General features: G+C 43.0%; 1 protein-coding gene across 1 annotated transcript in view; it reads right to left on the bottom strand.

Moving 5' to 3' along the window:
- The window catches only part of eys (eyes shut homolog), a 1,854,977-nt gene that overhangs the window by 41,459 nt on the left and 1,788,231 nt on the right, over positions 1–25,287 (bottom strand). Inside the window, exons 44-45 of the mRNA XM_073056513.1 lie at positions 9,235–9,401; positions 2,864–3,008 (exon numbers count right to left, since the gene is read on the bottom strand). Of these exons, the coding sequence (XP_072912614.1) occupies positions 2,864–3,008; positions 9,235–9,401 (312 nt within the window). The remainder of the gene's footprint in view (positions 1–2,863; positions 3,009–9,234; positions 9,402–25,287) is intronic.

Raw genomic sequence — 25,287 nt, 5'->3', positions numbered from 1 at the left:
TCTTCTCCTTAGTAATAACAAGTACATTTACTTAAGCTCTCTGATACTCTTTAGTGTCTTCTACAGTGTAGACTGATACAAAATACATATTAAGTTCATCTGCCTTTTCTTTGTCCTTAAATACTACCTCTCCAGCATCATTTTGCAGTGTCTGATATCCACTCTTGCCTCTCTTGCCTCTCTGAGGGAGTGCTTTGTGGTCAGAGGTGCTACCTTTCAAATGAGACATTAAGTTGAGGTTAAAGGTATCAGGGAAAAGGGCCAAGGGAATATCTTTGAAATGAACTTTGTAAAGCAGTGAAAGATAATCAAATACCACACCCACACATTCGCTAATTTCCCCCTCCCATTGGACAGAAGATACAAAATCTTGAAAATATGTATCACTAGGCTCAAAGACATTTTCTATTCCGCTCTTGTAAAAATAGTGGATGATCTCTTAGTACAATAAGATGGACTCTTGACCTCACAATCTACCCTTTGTAGCATTGCACCTTATTGTTGGCCTGCACTGGCCAATTTCTCTTATTCTGCATTTGAACTTGTACTACCTCAGTGTACAGTTGTAATGAAATTATCTGAATGGATAACATGCAAAACAAGGTTTTACACTGTACTTTGCTACATGTGTTAATTATAAACCAATTAACTAATTTGTGGCAGAACCGGCTACTACAGACACGGAGAGAAAGACTTTCACATAAGTATCAGCGAGGACCCTCTTCATCAAGAGGTCCTGATGAAGGGTCTCAGCCCAAAATGTTGACTGCTTATTCCCCTCCATAGATGCTGCCGGACCTGCTGAGTTCCTCCGGCATCTTTTGTGTTGCTCTGGATTTCCAGCATCTGTAGAAACTCTTGTGTTTATCATGGACACTATGAGGCATACCCTCACATTACCACCTTTGAAGAGGAGGTACAGGAGCCTGAAACCCATACTCTACATTTTAGGAACAGCTTCTTTCTTCCTGCCATCATGAACCCATCAGCACTACCTCACTCTTCCTTTTTCGCACTTTTACAATTTATATACTGTGACTATGTTTTTCACAGCATCTTTGCCACAAAGAACAGATTTTATTACGTATGTTAGTGAGAATAAATATGATTTTGATTCTGAAGAAGAATTTAATATGGTGGTGTTAGATGAGGTAAGCTAGAAAGAGCGCTGAAAATAAATTGAATTAGAACATAAGACCATAAGACTTAAGTGCAGAATAGGACCACTCAGCCCATCAAATTTGCTTCGTTATTCCATCCTGGCTGATTTACTATCCTATTCTCCTGCCCTCTTTGAAAGAATTAGTTGTGGTGAGTGGTATATTTCAGTGTTATAACTAAACATAAACATTTTTTGACCTCTATACTGTCTCTGCATTGACAGCCTGATTGTCCGATCCCCGGGCTTGGATGAGCAGAAACTTACTCTAACTAAATATTGGGAAGACTACAGTCTTCTTCATTCCCATCTTTAGCTACATTTTTTCAACTTCCATGCCTCTGAGGCAAATGTCTGAAAATAATCCAACTTTTAACAATAGTGTATTACTTGGCTGAGTTTGTGTCTTTCATCCATATCATCACTGAGACTATCTATTTCCACTCTTGTAACATCACCTGACCTACCAATGGCTCCATTCATCTGTTGCCAATAACTGCTGCCCACATCTGAACTCATAATAAGTCCTGTGCACTCAGTAATCCTGTGTTGCTTGACTTTAATCAGCTGTTCTAAAAGCAACACATCATTTTTGTAGTTCTTAGCCTTTTCTTCACCAAATTTGTCAATTGTCAAATCCATGTTTACATTTGAAACCATCATGGGCATTGAAACCCTCAGATCTCTGTTCTCCTCACATTCTAACCACCCATGTGTCCTTGACATCATCACCCCAGCACTGGCAGTCAAACCTTCAGCTCCGCAGGCCTTAATTCCTTTCCTAAACCCCTTCTGTCTTCATCCCTGAATTGACTTTATTTCTTATATCCTTCACCTACATGATGAGTAAAAATCTTTACGTTACGCCCTCCATCTAAATGTGCAATGTGCAACCATAGCAATTTATAATAAATAGAACAGTCAATGCAACATAGAAGTACACTCAAATCAGCATGAGTTAATCTGTCTGATGGCCTGGTGGAAGAAGATGTCCTGGAGCCTCTTGGTCTTGGCTTTTATGCTGCGGTACCATTTCATTAATTAAAGAATGTTTTATCATTCTTTAAGATCATGGCTCAGCTTCTACCTCAGAGACATTGCCTGTGCTCTCTCCATTTCCAGAACAGTGCCTTTATCTTTTGTACTTCCTCACCTTGCATCCTACTGAGTGACTCACTGATGCTTGAAATATTAAAACTGTTCTGCTCTCCTCATACTTGCCATCTAACCTGCTGAATATTTTTCAGCATCTTCCATTTTCATTTCTTCATAATGACAGTGATTTGGTTTGATGACAACAGTTGTAAAATGAAGGAACTTGAGGAATGCATTATGTGACAGTTGGATGCTATGTTCCCATCAAAAAAAAACATTCAGACTTTAAAAGTGACTGACAATAATGCCATTCTTCAGAATAAAAGTTTACACGTTAGCTTTCAAAAAGAATCAGCATCAAGAAACCAAATCACCTTTGGCCTTGGTGAGAGATAAATAATCTCTTGGGTTTTTTTGACACATTACTTAGCATTTTTTCTCCATTTTATTGATCAAAGTACATCATCAAAATAAAGTCACCATCAAATCTCTCAGGCAAACAAAAATCAAGTTACTGTATGAAGACAAAACAGTTATTTGTACCCCAGTATTGCTCCAATTTCATACTAACCATCTGAAAGTTCAACTATAAGAATGAGAAAAAGTTACCTCGGAAACTGTCTCTGAAATGAGCCCCATTTGGCAGAAGTTCTGGTGTGTACTCGCTGTAACCTCCCACGTAAAAATGGCTGAAAACATTGAGGCCCATCAAGGTCCCAGACGAAGTGCGTGTTTTATTCCTTTGGTTGTCCACCTTAAAACAAACAACTTTAAAAATTTTTATACTAACCAATTTTCTGGAGAGCTTTTGCAACTCAAATGTTGAACAATTAAAAACAACCATGAGGGGTCCAATTATGAAGGGTATAGACAGAGTAAGTGCAAGCAGGCTTTTTCTACTGAGGTTGGGTGGGACTACAACCTGAAGTCATGGGTTAAGGGTGAAAGGTGAGAAGCTTAAGGGGAACATGAGGGGAAACTTCATCACTCAAAGGAATGTGAGAGTGTGGAATGAGTTGCCAGCTGAAGTGGTGCATGTGAGCTTAATTTCAATATTTAAGAGAAGTTTGGATAGGTATATAGATCATAGGGGTATGGAGGGCTATGGTCCTCATGTAGATCAATGGGAGTGCACAGTTTAAATGGTTTCAGCATGGATGCGATGGGCCAAAGGGCCTGTTTCTATGCTGTACTTCTCTATGACTCTCTAACACACCATGATGTTACCATCTTTGATCTTGCAAGAGACAAAGTCATGCTCTCAGCATTTGACACATTATTTTGTACATTAGGACATAATTAGAGGTCACTGTAAGGTTGTAAAGGACACCGTGCTAGTAAACTCACAATACACTGCCTTGTTTCTTTATCCACAGCCTCCTACATTCCAGATTCCTGGTGGGAATTTTACATTGCCGCATGTTGCCCCCGAAAGTTCCACACTACCTACCAATTACTTAAATAATAAACACAAGTGATTCTGCAGATGCCAGAAATCCAGAGAAGCACACACAAAATGCTGGAAGAACTTAGCAGGTCAGGCAGCATCCGTGGAGGGGAATAAATAGTCTTCTGGTAATTTCTCCCCAGCCCCCTTCGCTCTTTTTCCATTACCATTCTGGCTCCCCTCTTACCCCTTCTCTTCTCCTCACCTGCCCATCATCACTCTCTGGTACCCCTCCTCCTTCCCTTTCTCCCACGGTCCATCCACTCTCTTCTCCTATCAGATTCCTTCTTCTTGAGCCCTTGACCTTTTCCATCCATCACCTTCCAGTTTCTCACTGCACCCACCTTCCCTTTCACCTGGCTTCACCCATAAGCTGCCCCTTTTACTTCTTCCCCTCCTCCACCTACTCATTTTGGCTTCTTCGCTCTTCCTTTCCAGACCTGATGAAGGGTCTCAGCTCAAAATGTTAACTGTTTATTCCTTTCCATAGACGCTGCCTGACCTGCTAAGTTCCTCCAGCATTTTGTGTGTGTTGCTCAATATTACCAGCAGCTGCAGAATCTCTTGTGTTCAAGACTTGAAATGATGGTGTGTACATCATAAAGGCCTTCAGTTCCCAATGAGCAATGAAGACAGTTCACCTGGGCCCAGAAGTGATTTGGTGAGCTGATCACAAACATTCGTGTTGGGCTGAAGCCATTGCTGGAGCGTCCCAAATAAAGATGTGTTAATTCTTACCCATGCTAAACTTGTCTTTGATCAAAAACAAACATAACATGGCGTCAGAAGTTGGCGTGAGGATTAAACACAGAGAGTAAATGTACCTCGAGCGATTAAGAAAGAGACATTAGGTTCTGAAAGAGAGAAGCTGCCGGACAGAGAGCACGTTATGTCCTGAAACTGCCATTGTTCACTGAATTCACCAAGAGATTAAGGTGAGGGATGCTGAAAATCCCCGTAATGGATAACCTAAGTCCTTCTGCATCTATGTAGTTACTAGCAATCTTATTGATAATAGGAAATGCTTCAAACATCGATTCAATGTATATTTAGTAGCAAGCAGAGCTGGAGGCATGGATGAAAAATTGATAGTGTCTATCTTTCTATGTGTAATTGGCAAAGATGCTTTGGAAATCTATAATAGCTTTCAAGTTGATGAAATATTCTGATGACAAAATTTGAGGAGTATTTTTGTCCCAAGTAAAAACATTATATTTGAAGGTACAAGTTCTTTTCCTGTGACCAGAAACAAGGTGTCACCTTTGGCTAATACTGACCTGAGCTTCACATATGCATATGTGAAGGGCAGCAGAGATAACACAATCTCAAGCTAAGGAGCTGCTTGGGGCAGAAACAACAATTCATGCTGTGAAAATAGAAGGGTATAGCACAAGGCATTTCCCCAGGCAATAGCAAAGCAAAAAGGAAGACTCAAATAGCAAACGCAAGCTCTCTCCAGATTGCCGGTGCTGGTAGGACAGAATGGGTTGTTCCAGTGAGACAGTAATTCCATTCAAGCTTAACACTGGAGCCCAGGTGAATCTGTTATCCATGGATGATTACAAGACTCTCAAAGTAAAGAGCAAGATTTTCCCAGTGATATTAGAAGTGATAGGCTATACTGGAGAGAACAGCTGTACAGTGACCTTCAAGCACAAGGAACAGCACCTAAAAGCACAGCTACTAGTTGTTGAAAAGCAAAGACAACCAATATTATGGCTGAGTGCATGTGAAAAGCTCAACCCGGTGGAAAGAGTTTTTGTAGTGGCTTCGCAGGCCAAATATGACCAGACTTCATGCATGGAAGATTATGTTGATGACTTTGATGGGTTCAGTTGCTTACCTGAAACTTGTAACAGCATCCATGAGAGCTCCACAGAGCTTATGCAAGAGAAGCACAAGAAGTCCACTTTCCATAGACACCTGTACAGGCTACACCATCATGATAGTCAGGATGACAGTTCTGGACAGGGTGATCATGATGAAGAAGTCACCAGTCTTGTTTCCACATCATGCAACTTTGGTTCAAAATCTGTCTCTCATCAACTTCCAGTTTAAGACTGGAAATCAAAATTAACTCCATGATCTTCTCCAAAGTTGAAAAAGAAAAAAAATATAAAAGATGGGGAGACCACACGGACCCCGACATCAGAACAACAACACCAGTTCAACATAAACCAACAGGAGCAGTTGTTATTTATGATATACAGCCAACAGAAGGAGCTCTGTGTATTGAGACAGAGTCAGTTGGAATTTGTGCAAACACTCACTGATCATATGGATGTTGTGCAGGGCGCCATTATGAGGCACATGGAATGAATTATGGTCACACCGCAAGAACAAGAACAGAGATGAACAGATAGGATCATGGCAAAAGGATGTGAAAGGAAGGAACATGTTGATCAGAGTTTTCAAAAAGGCACCAATATTAATGCAGCAAATGAAAGGAATACATCTGTGGAAAAAAAATGCAGACAAAAAGGGATCATTAAACTACCACAGAGACAGATTGAAGGCAGTTGAGTGGGTAAGAGACTGTTTTTGCTCATTACAATTGAACTTAATGTAAATATCTTTGTTGGAAGGGATAATTGTTTCTTGCAGGTTTATGAGGATATAGTACTGTGTTTGTTTTTTTCTTTAAAGAGGGAAGATATGTTATTATGTGAGTACATAATAAAGAGCTTCAATTCCCAGTGGGCAATATGGATGGTTCACCCGGAAATGGAAGTGACAATGGTCACATGCACTCGTGTCAGACTGAAGCCATTGCTGGAGTGTCCCAAATAAAAATGTGTTAGTTTTTACCCATGCTAATTGTGTCTTTTAACAGCAAACATGACAGACAGTCCTTCTTTTGGGAAGATTGCTCCCTGAAAGAGACCATCCAACTAGTTCCAATTTCTGCTTTTTTTCCATAGCGAGAGAATCTTCTCCTGCAATTATATATCCAACTCTAATTTGAGGTATTGTTATTAAACTTTTAGGCAGAGTATTCTGGGTCATAAAAACACACTGTGAAAAAAAATGTATTCTCATAGAACAGTACAAGACAGGAACAACCTATCATATCCATGCTGAATATGTTGCCAAATTAAACCACATGTCTTCTGCTTGTACATGACCCAAAACCCTCCATTCACTGCATAGTCACGTGATCAATATCCCTCCATTCACTGCATTGTCATATGATCCACATCTCTCCATTCATTGTATAGTCACCTGTCTATCCAAAAGCCCCTTAAAAACCACACAGGTATCTGCTCCACCACTATATATAACAGCCAATTCCAAGCATCCACCAGTCGCTATATAAAAAATTGCCTCATATATCTCCCTTATACTTACCCCTTCAACTTAAATGCATGTCCTGTTGTATTAAAAATGTTATCCTCCTTTATGAATGGAATAGCTTAAAATAGAAATATACTTTTCTTCTATTAATGGGCATATGAAAAGATATTAGAGTCAGGTTACACAAGACTTTAATTTACCAGATGATAGATCTATCCTATGATCCATCAGAAGTCTGTGTGTGTTGACTCTCAACCCTACTGGCAGTGAAAACAGTCTCAATCTGACACTTACCAATCTATCAGTCTTCCAATTTCCTATACTCTGAGTGAAATTTACAATGGTCAATTAACCTACAAACCTGCATGGTTTTGGGATCTGGGTGGACGGAGCGTTTGGTGGTTCTGGATGTCTACTCACAGAAATTCAGAAAAATGAGGGGTGACTTAATTGAAACATATTGACTGTTGAAAGGATTTGATAGAGTGGACGTGGAGAGGATGTTTCCTATAATGGGAGAGTCTAAGACCAGAAGACACAGCTTCAATATAGAGATGTCCTTTTAGAATAGAGGTGAGGATGAATTTCTTTTGCCAGAGATTGGTGAATCTGTGGAATTTGCTGCCATCTCATTGGGTATATTTAAGACTGATGCACCATCAATAACTCTCGGAGACGTGAGTCAAGGTAGGCTTTTATTGGCTGGAAGAAAGCACTGTCAGCAACAAGAGACCACCACACAACATCCTGGAGACTGAGGGTGGAGCAGTGCCTCCAATTGCCTTTATACAGGGGCTGTGGGAGGAGCCACAGGAGCAGTCAGCGGGGGTGGGGGGAGGGGGGTGTGTCCAGACAGGCATATGTAGTTCACCACAAAGACAGAAAGTGATAGATTCTTGGTTAGTCAGGGCATGAAGGGTTATAAGGAGAAAGCAGGAAATTGGAGCTGAGAGAGAAAATGAAATAGTGGAGCAAATCTGTTGGGCCAAATAGCCTAATTCTGCTCTGATATCTTATATTTTTATGGAAACCAGAGTTCCTGGGAGAAACTCACAGAACTGCAAGTAGAATATGTAAACTCCACACAGACAGCAACAGAGGTCACAATTGAACCCACATCACTGGAACTGTGAAGCAGTGGCTCTACTATCACTGTTTTGTACTGGATCAGCTTGCATCATCTGCCGCTTTCTTTTTCGGTCCCTCTGGTGTTTCAGATGCCTACTTTGTGGTTATCTGTCAAAGCTGCCTGCAGCACCAACACTCCCACAGCAGGGAACCTATCTGACCTCCACAACTCTGAAAAAAGGCTACAACACAATTGATGAGCAAAATCTTCACGGTCAGTGCTCTATTTTCACTGTTGTTAAAGGACACATGGAAGCTGTTACACAAGTACAGCAGCTGCTTTTTTTTAACCTAAACCCAAATTCGATAGTGTCGAACTGCATCATGATTAGGCTCGTGTAACTTCAGCAGCCACATTGAAGAGTTAATGAATCATGTGACTGTTGATGTCAATTGGTGCCCTTGACTAAAGCTCAACTCTGTAACCACTGCGCTCTTCTTAAGTCAGATGCTTTTAGAGCCTACTGTTGAATTAAACCCATTGTGTTTAGTTCTGGTCAACTCATTATAGGAAGGATTGTAAAGGGTGCAGAGGAGACTTACACAGATGCTGTCTGGATTAGAGAACATGTCTCACAAGGATAGGTTGAGTGAGCTAAGGCTTATCTCTTTGGAGCAAAGGAAGATGAGAGGTGACTTGGCCAAGGTGTGTAAGATTATAAGAGGCATAGATAGAGTGGATGGCCAGTGTCTTTTCCCAGGGTGATAATGGCTAGTACCGGAGGATATCAGTTTACGGTGTGTGGAGGAATGTTTAGGGGAGATGTCAGAGGTAGATTATCTTACACAGGGAATGGTGGGTGCCTGCAATGCACTGTCAGGTATGGTGGTAGAGGCAGATACATCAGAGATGTTTAAGAGACTGTAGGCATATGGATGAAAGAAACATGAAGAGTTATGGGCTGTGTAGAAGGAAAAGTTTAGATTGATCACGGAGTAGGTTAAAAGGCTCATACAATATCGTGGGCTTAAGGGATCATTCTGTGCCAGACTGTATTACATATTGCAAGCTCTATGCACAGGCTAATAGGTTTTGAGAGCAACCAACTACTTGATGATTCTATGTTCCTTCAAGATGCTTCCTGCCTGATTATCACCACCGTTCACCAACCTTCAGCCATCCGGTCTTGAGGAATCTTCCTAAGTGAACTACATGCATGTCAAGGAGTTGGTCCAATGGTTCACTGACAATCTCTGTGGTACCAGAGCCTAAATTAAACCTGTACACTACCAATCCATTCTGCAGGCCCAGAACAAGGAAATCATCGCCTTTCAAACCTGGGGACAGAAAAAGAGAAAGAGAGAGCGAGAGACATTTGATCATAAACTTTGGTTGATGTTTAATTACAGAAACTGCAATTAGAACTGTTACATTGGGCAACTATGAAGCAAAGATTAGAAATGCAGATGTTACTTTCAACAAAAGATGGGATTCAATGGCAGCAAGAGGCATTGCAAAGATCCATGCAACTGGTCCAATACTTGCAACTAGGATTCCCGGGGAAATTGGGTAGGGAGTGTTATCTAAGGGTGGGTTTTTGTAGAGAATTGTACAGCAGTGAGAAAGATCTTGTGCTTAGCCCCCTCAAACCATGACATTGACTGAAGGGAGCTCCCATACTCATCAGTGCTTCTAACTGAGCACTAAATTTTAAGGTGTTTGGAGGAAAGTATAGGGCAGGAATTCTTAACCTGGGATCTATGGACCCTGAGAGGTCCATGGATAGATTTCAGGGGATCCATGAACTTGGATGGGAAAAAATGTACATCTTCATTTTCACTAAATTCCAACTGAGATTTATCATTTCCATCAATGATGAATGTAGGCAACAAACCACAGTAGTATTAGCAGTGCCAGTGACTTTGCCTGCAATAGAAATCACAGATGCTTTCATTTCACATTACAGTTGGTACAAATATCTTGAAATGTCACTTCTGCATGCTCATCCCTACTTCAAAATTACGGTAGTAATTAGACCCACCACTGGATCAAACATGATCGCAGTCTTCCTATTCGCAGACGCTTGTGTGATGTAGATGGCCAACTATTCGGCAGCCCTGCGCCGTGTTTCATTCAGCCAGTAAATGGTGAAGTCGCATGTTCTTGCATTTGTGACCCAGACATCTATGTTGCTCTCCAGCTCTCCATTATTCCCCTCTACAAATGCTTCTTGATCAATGTATAGAAGCAGGTGAGTCCAGCTGACGGATATATTCAACATCTCTCTAGAAGAATCCATTGTCCCCTCCATTTTCAAGGTAACAACCATCATCCCAATGCCAGAGAAGACAAGAGTAACCTGCCTAAATGACTACCGTCCGGTGGCACTAACAACAGCTATTATGAAATGCTTTAAGTGGCTGGTCATGCAGCACATTAAAGCCCATCTCCTGGCTACTTTGGACCCTTTCAAGTTTGTTTATTGCTCAAATTGATCCACTGAGCCTCTGCCCTCCATTCTGTTCTGTCCCACCTGGAAAATGGGGTCTCATATGCCAGACTGCAGTTTATAGACTTCAGTTCAGTGTTCAACACCATCATACTCTAAAAAACTGGTGGGGAAACTATCTCAACACCTCTCACTGCAATTGGATACTGGACTTCTTAGCAGTAAAACCACAGTCAGTCCATGTGGGCAGCAAAGTCTCTAGTCCCATTACGCTAAGCACTGGTACTTCCCAAGGCTCTTGCTCAGCCCAATGCTGTTTACACTGCTGATGCACAACTGTGTTGCAGGATTCATCTCAACCCGTGTCATCAAGAATGATGATGAGACAGAGTAGAGAGAGGACGTGGAGCAGCTGGTGGATTGGTATGAGAAGAGCAATCTAAGCCTGAATGTGGAGAAGACAAAGGAAATCATTGTGGACTTCAGGAAGGTGCAGATGACCCATCCCTCTCTGCGAATATATGGCTCCTTCATAGAGAAAGTTAAGTGCACCAAGTTCCTGGGAGTTCACATCACGGATGACCTCACCTTGTCCCTTAATATCACCCCTTGAACGAGGCAGCATAGCAGTACCTCCACTTCCTAAGAAGACTGAGGCTAGCAAGGCTCCCAACCCCCATCTTAACTGTGCTTTATAGGGGCACCACTGAGAGCGTCCTGACAAGTTGCATCTCTATCTGGAATGGGAGCAATCAAGGATCAGACCAGAAGTCCCTAGAAAGGACTGTAAGAACAGCTATTAGGATCATAGGAGTCTCCCTGCCATCCACTGGGGACACTTATCAGGAGGGCTACATACGCAGATCCTTTAGTTTTATTAAGGATCCCACCCATCCATCCAGCATCTTCTTTGACTTTCTGCCATCAAGCAGGAGACTACTATGCATAAAAACAAGAACGGTCAGGATGAGGACCAGTTTCTTCCCCCAGGCCATTAGGCTCCTGAACCCCCTGCCACATCGTTTTCGAAGTGTCACTGATTAATCTGTTCTGTACCTTACAATATTTAATATTAATGTACTTCAGTTTGTTACTTATGTGTGATCCACCTGTAGATTTTATCCTTACCTTCATAAGTTATTGTGTGTTATGTGTACTATTGTGCTTTACACCTTGTTGTATTGTTTCTATAAGCATTATGTTATATACATGTATGTATATTGTTAAATGACAATAAACTTGACTTGACAACAGTCGAATGCTAGGAAGGACATGATGCCTGAGCTACAACAGCAGTAGCTGTGTCTATCGGAGTATCTCAAAGCTATTAAAAGTGTTAAAACTTTGGATAAGTTGTAAAACCTGCCTTATTTACTTACTTGGCAGACAAATTTCTTGAATATCTTGCACTTCACTTAATTAACACAGATTATTTCTTTCTTTGCTGATTTATCAAAGCACTTAAAAACCATACAAAAATAGTTTCAAAAAAGTCAACTGAATCAAATATTTTATTTTAGCTTTTTTTTTTGCATACCCAATTTATGTTGAAATATCGAAGAAAAGAAAGGATGATGAAAGTTCTGTATGACATTGTTTAACTTGCATTAAAGGGGGTGTGTCAGGACACAAAAGCCACTATTTTTGTGCCCAAAAGTTCTTGAAAATGGAAGTATGAAGCCAGTAAAACTGAAAGAGCACCTCATGTCTGTCCATCCTGAAAATGCATCTAAAGGTACAGGTTTATTGTACGAAGAAAGCTCAATTCGAAAAAGTTGTGACACTTCCAAAACTTGGATTTGTCATTTCACAGAAACCTTTTCTTGAAGCAGCCTAAGAAGTTGCTTACTTGATTGCCAAACAAAGAAAGCCCTACACTATTGGAGAAGCTTCAGTAAACCCATGTGCACTGGAAATAGTTGAGCTGGTTTGTGGATAGGAACAGAGGAAAAAACTGGAAGTGGTTCCTTTATCAAATAATGTGATCCATTCTATGATATTTCTTTTGACACTTTGAAGCAGGTCATTGTAGAATTGGCAGCCTTGCAATTCCTGTTCAGTATACAACTAGGTGAAACTACAGATATCTCTCAATGTAGTCAGCTCCTTGTTTTTGTTTGTTATGAGCATGCTGACACCATCCTCTGACTGTGACCAAGGTGATCAGTCAATGTCAGATTCACAGCCATGAGGGCAACTGAAGGCCACTGCAGCAGATGGATCACATAGCTGTCTGGGAATCCAGCAATCCCCAGAGTCCAACAGCGGACTGCTGGTCAGGATCCCACTGTTTGCTTTGACAGGCTTCTCACTGCATGTCTATTCTATGTTGTACACCATTCCAGACCATACAGTGTATCAGACAGGTTGTCTGTAATAAAGTATGTTGACTGTAACAGATTTATTTATTGAGAGAAAATTTACCAGAATGTAGCTGGGACTTGAGGAACTGAGTTATTGGGAAAGGTTGAACAGTTTAGGTCTTTATTCCCTGAAGTGCAGGACAATGAGGGGAGATTTGATAGAGGTATATAACATTATGAGGGGTATTGATCGGGTTAATGCAAGCAAGCATTTCTCACTGAGGCTGGGTGAAACAAGAACTAGAGGTTAAGGTTTAGGGTGAAAGGTGACATGCTGTAGGGGAAACTCCTTCACTCAGAGTGGTACATGTTTAGAATGAGTGGCTAAAGGAAGTGGTGGATGCAGGTTCGAGTTCAACATTTATGAGAAGTTTGGATAAGTACATGGATGGGAGGGATATGGAAGGTTATGGTCTGGGTTCAGGTCAGTTAGACTAGGTTTGCCATGGACTAGGTTGGCCAAGGGAACTCGTTCTGTGCTGTAGCCCACACTGCCAAATTACATCCATGTTACCAAGTAACCTACGAACCCGTACGTCTTTGGAATCATGTTACATTATAAGTAGTGACCCAGTGTTCTTTAGTGGAGATGGTCATGTTTATGATACATCATCTCTGAGTCCGTCTTTTGGTATAGAAACGCCAATGCCCTTGAATGGAAACGCCTACAAAAGTTAATGGATATAGCCCAGTCTGTCATAGGAAAAGCCATCCCCACTACTGAGCACATCTTCAAGGAGTGATTGTGCAGGAAAGCAGAATCCATCATCAAGGACCCCATCCAGGCCATGTTCTCTTAGAGTCATAAAGTCATAGAAAAATACAGCACAGAAGCAGGTCCTTTGGCCCATCTAATTCATGCTGAAGCCATTTAAATTACCTACTTCTGGTGACCTGCACCCAGACCATAGCCCTCAATGTTCCTGCCATCCATATACCTATCCAAATTTCTCTTAAACATTGAAATCGAGCTTGCATGCACCACTTGCACTAGCAGCTCATTCCACACTCTTATGAACCTCTGAGTGAAGATGTTGCCCCTCATGTTCCCCTTAAACTTTTCACCTTTCACCCTTAACACATGACCTCTAGTTATAGTCCCACCCACCCCTATGGAAAAAGCCTAATTGCGTTTATCCTATCCAAACCCTCCATCATTTAGTATACCTTAATCAAATCTCCCTTCAATCTTCTATGTTCTAGAGAACAAGTTTCTAAACTATTCAGCTATTCCCTATAAATATGGTCCTCAACCCTGGCAACACCCTTGTGCGTTTTCTCTGTATCTTTCAATCTTATTTATATCCTCCTGACCAAAACTGTCAACAATACCAATACTCCAAATTAGGCCTCACCACTGTCTTATATAATTTCAGTGTAACATCTCAACTCCTATACTCAAAACATTGATTTATGAAGACTATTGTACCAAAAGCTTTCTTTAAGACCCTTGATACCACCTTCAAAGAATTGTAGATCTGTATTCCAAGATTCCTCTGTTCTACTGCACGCCTCACCATGTAAGACTTACCCTGAATGGTCCTGCCAAAGTGCTTGTCTGAATTGAATTACATCTGTCATTTTTCAGCCCATTTTTTCAGCTGGTCCAGATCCCACTGCAAACTTTGATAATCTTCTTTGCTGTCCACTACACCTCTAACCTTGCTATGATCTGCAAATTTGTTGATCTAGTTTACCACATTATCATCCAAATCATTGAAGTAGATGACAAACAGGCCTATGGTCAGAGAAGCAACTATCTACTACCACTCTGGCTTCTCCCACAAAGCCAATATCTAATCCATTTTACTACCTCATCTTGAATGCTGAGCGACTGAACCTTCTTGACCAAGCTACCATGTGGGACCTTATCAAAAGTCTTGCTAAAGTCCATGTAGACAACACCGTCTGCCTTGCCTTCGTCAGCTTCCCTGTATTCCTAAAAAAACTCCAAGATTATTTAGACACATCCTGCCATACATAAAGTCATGTTGAGTATCCCTAATCAGACCTTATCTGTCCAAATACTTATATATCTAATTCCTTAAAATACCATCCAAATCCTTTTCCAAGACTGATGTCAGGCTCACTAGCCTATAATTTCATGGCTTATTCTTAGAGCCTTTCTTAAACACTGGCACGTTAGCTATTTTCCGATCCTTAGTCATCTCACCCATGGCTAAGGATGTTTTAAATAACTCTGCTAGGGTCCCTGCAATTTCTGAATTAGCCTCCCACAGGGTTCAAGGGAACATCTTGTCAGGCCCTGGGAATTTATCCACCCTAATTTGTCCCAAGACAGCTAACACCTCCTCCTCTGTAATCTGTATAGGGTGTATGATCTCACGGCTACTTTGCCTCACTTCTATAGACTCTGTGTCCATCTCCCGAGTAAATACAAATGCAAAATATCCATTTAAAATTTCCTCCATCTCCTTCTGCTCCACTTAGTTTTGCTACAACAAGTGTATGGGACATTGGAAAAAAAGTTGAATTTCCCCATGGGGATGAATAAAGTATCTATCTATCTATCTATCTATCTATCTATCTATCTATCTATCTATCTATCTATCTATCTATCTATCTATCTATCTATCTATCTATCTATCATAGATTATCACTCTGAGTGCATTGGGTTTAAAGGCATAGAGTTTGCTTAGAAATTAGACTGCTCCAACCAAACAAACCAAAATGAGCTTTGCTGATATCATGAGCATGATGCATGAACATTTGGAACTGAAATCATTGTTGATTGCAGAATGCTTTAGGTTTCATAAGTGGAATCAAAAGGAAAGGGAGTCCATTTCAGTGTACATGGCTGAATTGAAGAAACTGGCTGAGCATTGTCACTTCCACAATTATCTTAATGATGTACTGAGAGATAATTTAGTTTGTGGAATATTACACAAAAGCATTCAAAAACAGCTCTGAACTGAAGGAAAACTTCCATTTAAAAGAGCATTTCTGAATCAGTGGAAACAGTAGACACAGACACTTTTGAATTGCAGTTAGAAATGAAAGTGAGGATGAACAAAATTACAATGTCTAAGCTGGCAGAACAAATTGTGTTTCTGTTGTGGCAGGAGCTCACATACACCAGTCCAATGCAAATTTAAAGTAGAGAATGGAACAAGGTAGGACATGGGCAAAGAACATGTCAGGCAGATAAAATTACATGATCCGTACAAGGAAGAGAAAAAGATAAAAAGTCAAGTTGCAGTTTCACAAAGAGCACCAATCTGCATGCTGTTGATAAAAATACAGTATGATAATGAGAGTGACAAAGGACTAAGCTTGAGAATTACAATGTGAAATCTTAGAAAAGATTAGCAATATGGCTTACAAAGGAAGTGAATGACAAATTAATTAAAATTGAATTAGTCACTGGTTCAGTTGTTTCAGTACTGAAAATAGGTCCGTACTCATTTCCCAGGATAGAGGATATCTTTGCAAAACTTTCTGGAGGATAACACTTGAGCAAAGTGGACCGTTCCAACGTGCTTCAAGGCCGCCACCATCGTTCCTGTGCCGAAGAAGTCTTCAGTGTCCTGCCTAAATGATTACTGTCCCGTTGCACTTACATCCATCATCATGAAGTGTTTCGAGAGGCTCATCATGAGGCATATCAAGACCCTGCTGCCCCCCTCACTGGACCCCTTGCAGTTTGCGTACCGTCCCAACCGCTCAACAGATGACACCATTGCCACCACCGTCCACCTGGCCCTAACCCACCTGGACAAAAAAGACACATATGTTCGGATGCTGTTCATAGATTTCAGTTCAGCATTCAACACAATCATCCCTCAGAAACTGATTGGAAAGCTGAGCCTACTGGGCCTGAACACCTCCCTCTGCAAATGGATCCTAGACTTCCTGACTGGGAGACCTCAGTCAGTCCAGATCAGGAGTAGCATCTCCAACACCATCACACTGAGCACGGGGGCTCCCCAGGGTTGCGTGCTCAGTCCACTGCTGTTCACTCTGCTGACCCACGACTGTGCTGCAACACACAGCTCGAACCATATCATCAAGTTCACCCATGACACGACCGTGGTGGGTCTCATCAGCAAGAACGACGAGTCAGCTTACAGAGAGGAGGTGCAGCGGCTAATGGACTGGTGCAGAGCCAACAACCTGTCTCTTAATGTGAACAAAACAAAAGAGATGGTTGTTGACTTTAGGAGGGCACAGAGCCATCACTCCCCACTGAACATCGACGGCTCCTTGGTAGAGATTGTAAAGAGCACCAAGTTTCTTGGTGTTCACCTGACGGAGAATCTCACCTGGTCCCTCAACACCAGCTCCATAGCAAAGAAAGCCCAGCAGCATCTCTACTTTCTGTGAAGACTGAGGAAAGTCCATCTCCCACCCCCCATCCTCATCACATTCTACAGGGGTTGTACTGAGTGCACCCCGAGCAGCTGCATCACTGCCTGGTTCTGGAATTGCACCATCTTGGATTGCAAGACCCTGCAGCGGATAGTGAGGTCAGCTGAGAAGATCATCGGGGTCTCTCTTCTCGCCGTCACGAACATTTACACTACACGCTGCATCCGCAAAGCAATCAGCATTATGAAGGACCCCATGCACTCCTCATACAATCTCTTCTCCATCCTGCTGTTTGGGAAAAGGCACCAAAGCATTCGGGCTCTCACGGCCAGACTATGTAACAGTTTCTTCCCCCAAGCTATCAGACTCCTCAATACCCAGAGCCTGGACTGACACCTTGCCCTACTGTCCTGTTTATTATTTATTGTAATGCCTGCACTGTTTTTGTGCACTTTATGCAGCCCAGTGTAGGTCTGTAGTCTAGTGTAGCTTTCTCTGTGTTGTTTTTTGTTTTTTACGTAGTTCAGTCTAGTTTTTGTACTGTGTCATGTAACACCATGGTCCTGAAAAACGTTGTCTCATTTTTACTATGCACTGTACCAGCAGTTATGGTCGAAATGATAATAAAAGTGACTTGACTTGACTTAGCTCATGCCTACCTACAGTTGCAAATGGGAGAGGAATTCGAAGTGTTTCTCACCATAAACACTCACAAACGGCTTTATTGTTTTATTAAAGGGCTTTATTTTTGGAGTTGTATCTACACCTATACTCTCGCAGAAAGTAATTCACATTTAATTGTCCTTTAATCATACATGAATACTCATGAATACAGCCAAACAAGACAGTGTTGATTTGTGGTCGAGAAGCAAAGACATGTTACCAGCAGTCACACACAGTACGCACACACAAGATCACAATCACGAAGTAAGGGTCCTGAGGCCCACATTCCCACCTCCCTGACACTGTGGCTTGATGCAAACAAGTCAACAGACTCAGATGGAATGTCAGTAAAAGTACACCGATGCAACATATACCTATATATATATATAGTCCAGAACTCCCAACCCACCGATATCATCTGCCGACTGCCCCCGATGCTCACTAAGTGACACTGTGGCTTTGAGACCCAGTCCTTGTCCCAATGCCTGATTCTCGCCAGGTGAATCTGTGGCTTTGAGTCCCAGTCCTCACATACACAAAACACAACCAGACAAATATATAGTCCGGACCCCTCGGTCTATTTTAAATCTTCAGCAGCCACATTTGCATTACGCCTCCCCTGGTAGAGTGTGAGTCCTCAAACGCCTCACCTCTGTTGGCTGAAAGGCATGTGACTCAGCAGCTTGAGGCCCAAATCCACTGAGTGCCATTAAAAAATCTGCTGTCGGCCACAACAGAGCTTGTTTCCTGTCGAGCGAAACCCTGGGAGGGCAGCTCAGACTCTGTTCTGGACATCGTGCCACACGGCCTCTGGTGAATTGCAATGGCGTCATCCCTTCACTCCGGGTGACACCGTCACTTCAGGTCTAGTCCTTGCTATCACCGAGGACTCAGCTCCTCCATCCGCCTGTACTCACACCCAATAAATCAGCGAATTGAACTTGCGGCGTACCGGATTAACAACGTACAAAGGGGTCTTGCGATCACAGGAAAAGCAACCATGATGGCCACTCGCTATTTGACTGTAAGCCTCCATCAACTCAGGTAGCAGCACGTTACACAGCTCCTTCATTATCTCCACCAACGAGCAGCTTGCTGATGGTGTAGTCCTGCAGTCCTTTGAGTTCTTAGCGTACAGCAGGATCTTGCGATCATTAGACGTATGTTCATGTACAATGGTAGCACCTTTTGTTGACCCTGTAGAAGACCAGTCACGCTGCCTTCTGGCTGGAAGCTGTGGACCTGGTGCTGCAAGGTTCTCTGTGGACTCAGTGTTAACTGGATGATATCATTGTTACCAGTGACGATGACAAGGAACATCTCCAAAATCTACAGATAGTGTTGAAAATATTAGGAGCTTATTTGCTCAGAGCACGATGCAGCCATTTTGAATTCTTTAAACCAAGCATCAATTACTGTGGTCACACAATCGTCGCACAAGTATTACACAAATTCAAGCAGTGGTGGATGCGCTAAGACCGAAGGATGTGTCACAGTTGCAGTCCTTTTTAGGATTTGTCAATTACTATTGACAAACCTGGCCACAGTGCTCCACCTCTTAAACTCATCACTGCAGATTGAAAAGAAATGGCAATGGACAAAACAGAGTGAGGTGTCTTTCAAAAAGGTAAAGGACAACAGACACTGTACTCACACATTATGATCCACAATGTCCAGTGAACCTTGCCATGCACTGATTGCGATGCCAGAAGAAAGGTGTCCCGTGTCAATTCCTGAGCTGTCACAACCACTTCCTGTAGTCGCAGAGTCAAATTCTACAATCAGCATGGAGGAGGGCCCAGAACCTGAGATTGTTTCACAATGATGTCTTTTCTGACAAGCAAAGAGACCCCTGCTTGACAGGAAAGACATTCTCTCACAAGAGTAAGAAATCCTCCACACTGATTAAATCTTTAGGCGTGAAAGGGGATGGCTATATGATCATTGTATTATATTGCAAGCTGCGTATATTGTTGAGATCAGAATCAGAATTGATATCATCGGCATATGTCGTGAAATTTGTTAACTTCACAGCAGCAGTACAATGCAATACATGATAAATAAATGTAGAGAAAAAACTGAGTTACATTAAGTATATATACAGTCTATGTCTATTAAATAGTTAGGTAAAACTTGGTGATTCAGGAACAGCTTTTTCCCCTCTGCCGTCTGATTCCTAAATGTACATTGAACCCTTGGACACTACCTCACTTTAAAAATATATATTATTACTGTTTTGCATGATTTTTAATCTATTCAATATATGCATACGGTGATTTATGTATTTATTTTTATTATTTTATTTTGTTTTTTTTCTTCTATATTATCTATTGCGTTGAACAGCTGCTACTAAGTTAACAAATTTCACCACACATGCCAATGATAATAAGCCTGATTCAGATTCTGTTCTAAAACAAGTACGGTAGTACAAAGTAACAGAAATGTGAGGTAGTGTTCATGGGTTCACTGTCTGTTTAGAAATTGGATGGCAGAGGGGAAGAAGCTGTTCCTGAATCACTGAGTGTGTGTCGTCAGGCTTCTGCGCCTCCTTCCCAACTGTAACAGTGTGACGAGGGCATGTTCTGGGTGGTGGAGATCCTTAGTGATGGACACTGCCTTCCTGAGGCACCGCTCCTGGAAGATGTCTTGGAAACTATGGAGGCTGGTACCCATGACGGAGCTGACTAATTGTACAAGTTTCTGCAACTTATTTTGGTCTTGTGCAGTAGCCCCCTCCTCTGCCCTCCCCATACTAGATGGTGATGCAGCCTGTCCACGATAAACTTGCATAATGCTTCGAGTGTTACAAGGCACATTAATGAAGGTAGAGCAGTGGATGTAGTGTATATGGATTTCAGTAAAGCATTTGATAATGCTCCCCATGCAAGGCTCCTTCAGAAAGTAAAGAGGCATGGGATCCAAGGAGACCTTGCTTTGTGGATCCAGAATTGGCTTGCCCACAGAAGCAAAGGGTGATTTTAGATGGTTCGTATTCTGCATGGAGGTCGGTGACCAGTGGTGTTCCGCAGGGATCTGTTCTGGGACCCCTCCGCTTTGTGATTTTTATTAATGACCTGGATGAAGAAGTAGGAGGGTGGGTTAATAAGTTTGCCAATGACACAAAAGTTGGGGGTGTTGTGGATAGTCTGGAGGGTTGTCAGAGGTTACAGTGGAACATCAATCAGATGCAGAACTGGGCTAAGAAGTGGCAGATGGACTTCAACCCAGGTAAGTGTGAAGTGGTTCATTTTGGTAGGTCCAATCTGAAGACAGAATATAATATAAATGGTAAAATTCTTGGCAGTGTGGAGAATCTGAGAGATCTTGGGGTCCATGTTGATAGGACACACAAAGCTGCTGAGCAGGTTGACAGTGTTGTTAAGAAGGCATATGATATGTTGGCATTCATCAACCGTCATCCTATCCTTGGATACTCCAGCATTTGGGTCCAAACTACCCTTTTCAAGGACTCTCGTCACAGTACGATTGAGCCAGTATGAACCCAATGGGGTATCAGAGTCTGTGATCAGCTATAGTGAGATTTCCAGACAGAACCTGGAGCTGTATGACTTCCAGGTAGCCGTTTATCAATTTTTACAAGGAGGAAGCCAGAGTTGCTTGGGAGAGCCAGTCAGTCACTCCATGGAGCTAGTTCATCTTGCAACCCTGGAGATTTTCGACAATGACCCAGGCTCTTGAGTAGCTTCCTCATTTAATGCTCATTGGTGTTCAAACTCCAGTCATCCCTGTTCCCTTTGGTGCATGGTTCTCTTCTGACCGAAACATCCCTAATGTAGACCACCGTGCATTGGGAACAAAGTTCGGAGGTTTGCTTGGATTTGGAGGAGGTCATGGCCACAAAGAGGAGGTGTTCAATCACCTTTCCAGAGCCAGCCGAGTCTCGACAGGGTGAGTGGTCAGTGGCTGAGTTTTGGACCTTTGCCTAAGAGAGTGGCTGGAATGGGGAGGCCTTGCCACTTTATACCACCACGGACTCTGAGATAAACTGAAGGATTCCCTTGCCTTGGGAGAGCCAGCAGAGAACTTAGAGGTTCTGATCGACCAATCCATTCATCTTGGCAGAACGCAAGGGGGACTACATCAAGAGGTCAAAAGGGCTAGCCCAGGCTGGGCTTCAGTGCATCATAGCTCCACCTCCTGATGTTAGACCATGACCAGCCCATCCCCGCTCAGGATCCTGTGGGGGCCATGCAAATCGGCTGCATAAGTATCTCCGACAATGAGAAGCTTTGGCGTCAGAGTCAAGATTGCTGCTATCACTGTGGGGAAGCAGGTCACCTGCGGCTCAATATCTGAAGCTGTAGCTGTCGGAAGAGCTGTTAAGACAGTCTGGTGTCACTATCCCCAACCTCACGGATTTTGGTGTCATGCTGAGGAAGGAGATCTCTTGGGGTGTGAACTGAGGAGAGGTTGATGCTTTTTTGGACTTTGGGGCAGCTGGAAATTTCCTGGACTTGGGGACTACCCATTAGCTCAACATACCACTGCTAGATTTGAGCCAGACCATGCCTGCAACTGTCTGGGACGGCTGTCCACTTGGTTTTGGGTGGACCAGGCAGCAGCCATTAATCTTGCAGATGAGGATAGAGGATCATTAGTTTCGGGCACACTTAGCTGTCACATCATAACCCTTCAATGAACAGGGAGGATCATTGCATGGTCCAGTTGCTGCAAGAAGCTACGTTTTCAGCTTGGTGTTCCGACCCCAGACTCCAAGACCAGCGGCCAATGAGGGGACAGACTTCTGTTCAGAGTAACCTGGAGCCTTCAGGAAACCCAGTCCTGCCTTCAAGGGAAGACAAGCCGGCCCCAGCTAATAGGCCCGAGTGAGTCCCGACCCTGTCCAATCAGGATTGTGCTGGAACTAGAGAGACAGAGGATCTCTAGGTCAGGAGAAAGCCAAGGAGGTGCTCAAGCAGTCTGGAACTCTATCGGCTAAGTCAAAGGGCTCCAGTTGCCAAGTCTTGTCTAAGGGGAAGGCTCCAAAATGGAGGCTCTTGGAGCTTAGTCCCAGGAGCACAAGGACCACTTGTCACTCCTCACTGCCGGTGTCTGAAAATATGAACTGTGATTTGGTCTCTGTTTTCACTGAAGACTCGTGTGAACCTATTGAACAGGCTCTGGGGTCTGTCAAATCAGCCCTGCTACTGACAGAGTCTCAGGAGTCATTCTTGGAGAAGGGTTTGGAGGTATCGCAGAACCCAAGCCAGTCGAAATCCCTTCCATCTACAAGAGGTCTTCAGCAAGGAAAATATCTTAACTCTTCCACCCACCAGCCCTACAAATGTGTTATAGATCTACTGCCTGGTACTTGTCCTCCTTAGGGTCGATTATGCACACTCTTAGGCCTGGAGAGAAGCGCTATGGAGAAGTATATAAAAGAGGCCCTTGCCCTGGGATTCATTTGGCTCTCCACCTCTCCAGTCAGCACTGGCTTCTTCGTACAGAAAAAGGACAGGAGTCTGCGACCACGCATTGATTAAAGAAGGCTGAATCACACAACGGTCAAGAATGATTACCCTCTTCCACTTGTGAACACTGCCTTCAAGATTCTCCAAGGGGCAAGAGTATTCTCAAAGCTAGATGTGGTGTGCATACAATCTGGTTCGCGTAACGGAGGGTGATGTGTGGAAGACTGCATTCAACACACTGACAGGACACTATGAATACCTGGTCATGCCATTTGGCTTTGTGAACATGCCAGCAGTTTTCCTGGCCTTTATAAATGACGTGCTCCAGGACACTCTCCATAAGTACATCTTTGTCTACCTGGAAAACATCCTGATTTTCTTGAAGTCCATGGAGGAGCATGTCGCTCACATCAGAGATATCTTAAAGAGGCTTCTTGAATTTGCATAACCACCATTTCATTTTGGGTTTCATCAACTCTCATGGCAATCTCAAGATGGATCCTGGTAAGACACAGACAGTCAGAGATTAGCCACAAACATCCAGTGGAAAACAAGTCCAATGATTCCTGGGATTTGCCAACTTCCACCGAAAGTTCATCAGAAACTTTAGCTCAGTAGCAGCTCTGCTGACACCACTAACCAAGAGATCCACAGCTCTTTTGTTTGGACTTGCTAAGTGCAGGCTGCTTTCGCAGAGCTCAAACAGCGGTTCACGGCAGCCCCCATTTTGGTTGCACCTTCCCTTCATTGTGGAGATGGGTGCCTCGGATGTCAGAGTTGGTGCAGTGCTGTCTCAGCGGACACCTTTGGACAATAAACTGCACCCATGTGTGTTCTTTTCCAGGTGGTGATCTCCAGCAGAAGTGAACTATGTCACTGGAAATAGAGAGCTGTTCAGGGTCAAGTTAGCTCTGGAGCAATGGCGTCACTGGCTTGAGGGGGTCAAAATTCCTTTCATCTTATGGACAGGCCATAAGATCCTGGCTTGTAGTCAGGAGGCCAAGAGACCAAATTCCAGGCAAGCTAAGTCTTGACCTATTGTCGATGAACCTGAGTGAGAAAGCAGCCCACCACCATTTTGCCTCAAGCAAAAGTGATAGCAGCAATTCATTGGGGCATTGACACACTTGTTCCCAAAGCCCAAGCGCAAGGGGAGGTTCCTCAGAACAGCCCTCTGGGTCAGCTATTCATTCCTAGTTCCTTCCAGTCTCAGGTTCTTCAATGAGGACATGCATCGAGAATAACTGCTTACCCAAGGATTGCCAGACCCTTGAGCTCATTAAGAGAAGATACTGATGGCCAAGGATGGTGAGGGAGGTCTGTCAATATGCCTGCAAGGTGTATGCCCACAACAAGGAGCCCCACACCCAACCTCAAGAGCTCCATTGGACATACCTGTACCGGACATACATGGGGTCACGTCTCCATGGACTTGTCATGGGCTTTCCTCCTTCCAAGAGGAAGACTGTTATCATGGTAACTGTGGATCATTTTTTGAAGACCTGCAAATTCATTGCCTTAGACAGACTACCATCTGCAGTGAAGACAGCCAAACTTGTCCTACACCAGGTATTCAGGAGCCACAGTTTTCCTGTTGATATTGTGTCGATCACGGTCCTTGATTTGCATCTTTTGGAGGGCATTCTATAAGCTGAATAGGGGAATAGCGAGTCTTTCCTCTGAGTTGCACTCGCAGCCCAATGGCCAGATTGAATGGGTGAACCTAGATTTGCAACAAACCCTAAGATGTCTGGCCTCTGAAAGACTGGATGAGTGTTGCAACCATTTGGCATTCCAAATGCCAATTTGGGTATTCTTCACTACTCTTCCCTGAGCGTGAGGCCGAGGTAGGAGTTCATGTGGCCCAGATTGCTGCAAGGAGAAATGGAGTAGGGCAAGGGAGATTTTGTTAGCTTCTACCCAGAAGGCTGAAGTAAAGGCTAACCACAAGAGAAAACAGGGACCAGTTTTTCAGCCTGGCCAGCAG

This window comes from Hemitrygon akajei, chromosome 9 (assembly GCF_048418815.1).
Source record: "Hemitrygon akajei chromosome 9, sHemAka1.3, whole genome shotgun sequence".
In the NCBI taxonomy this organism is placed as follows: domain Eukaryota; kingdom Metazoa; phylum Chordata; class Chondrichthyes; order Myliobatiformes; family Dasyatidae; genus Hemitrygon; species Hemitrygon akajei.
Note: the sequence above shows the minus strand (reverse complement) of the source record. Positions and strands in the feature narration are given on the sequence as shown.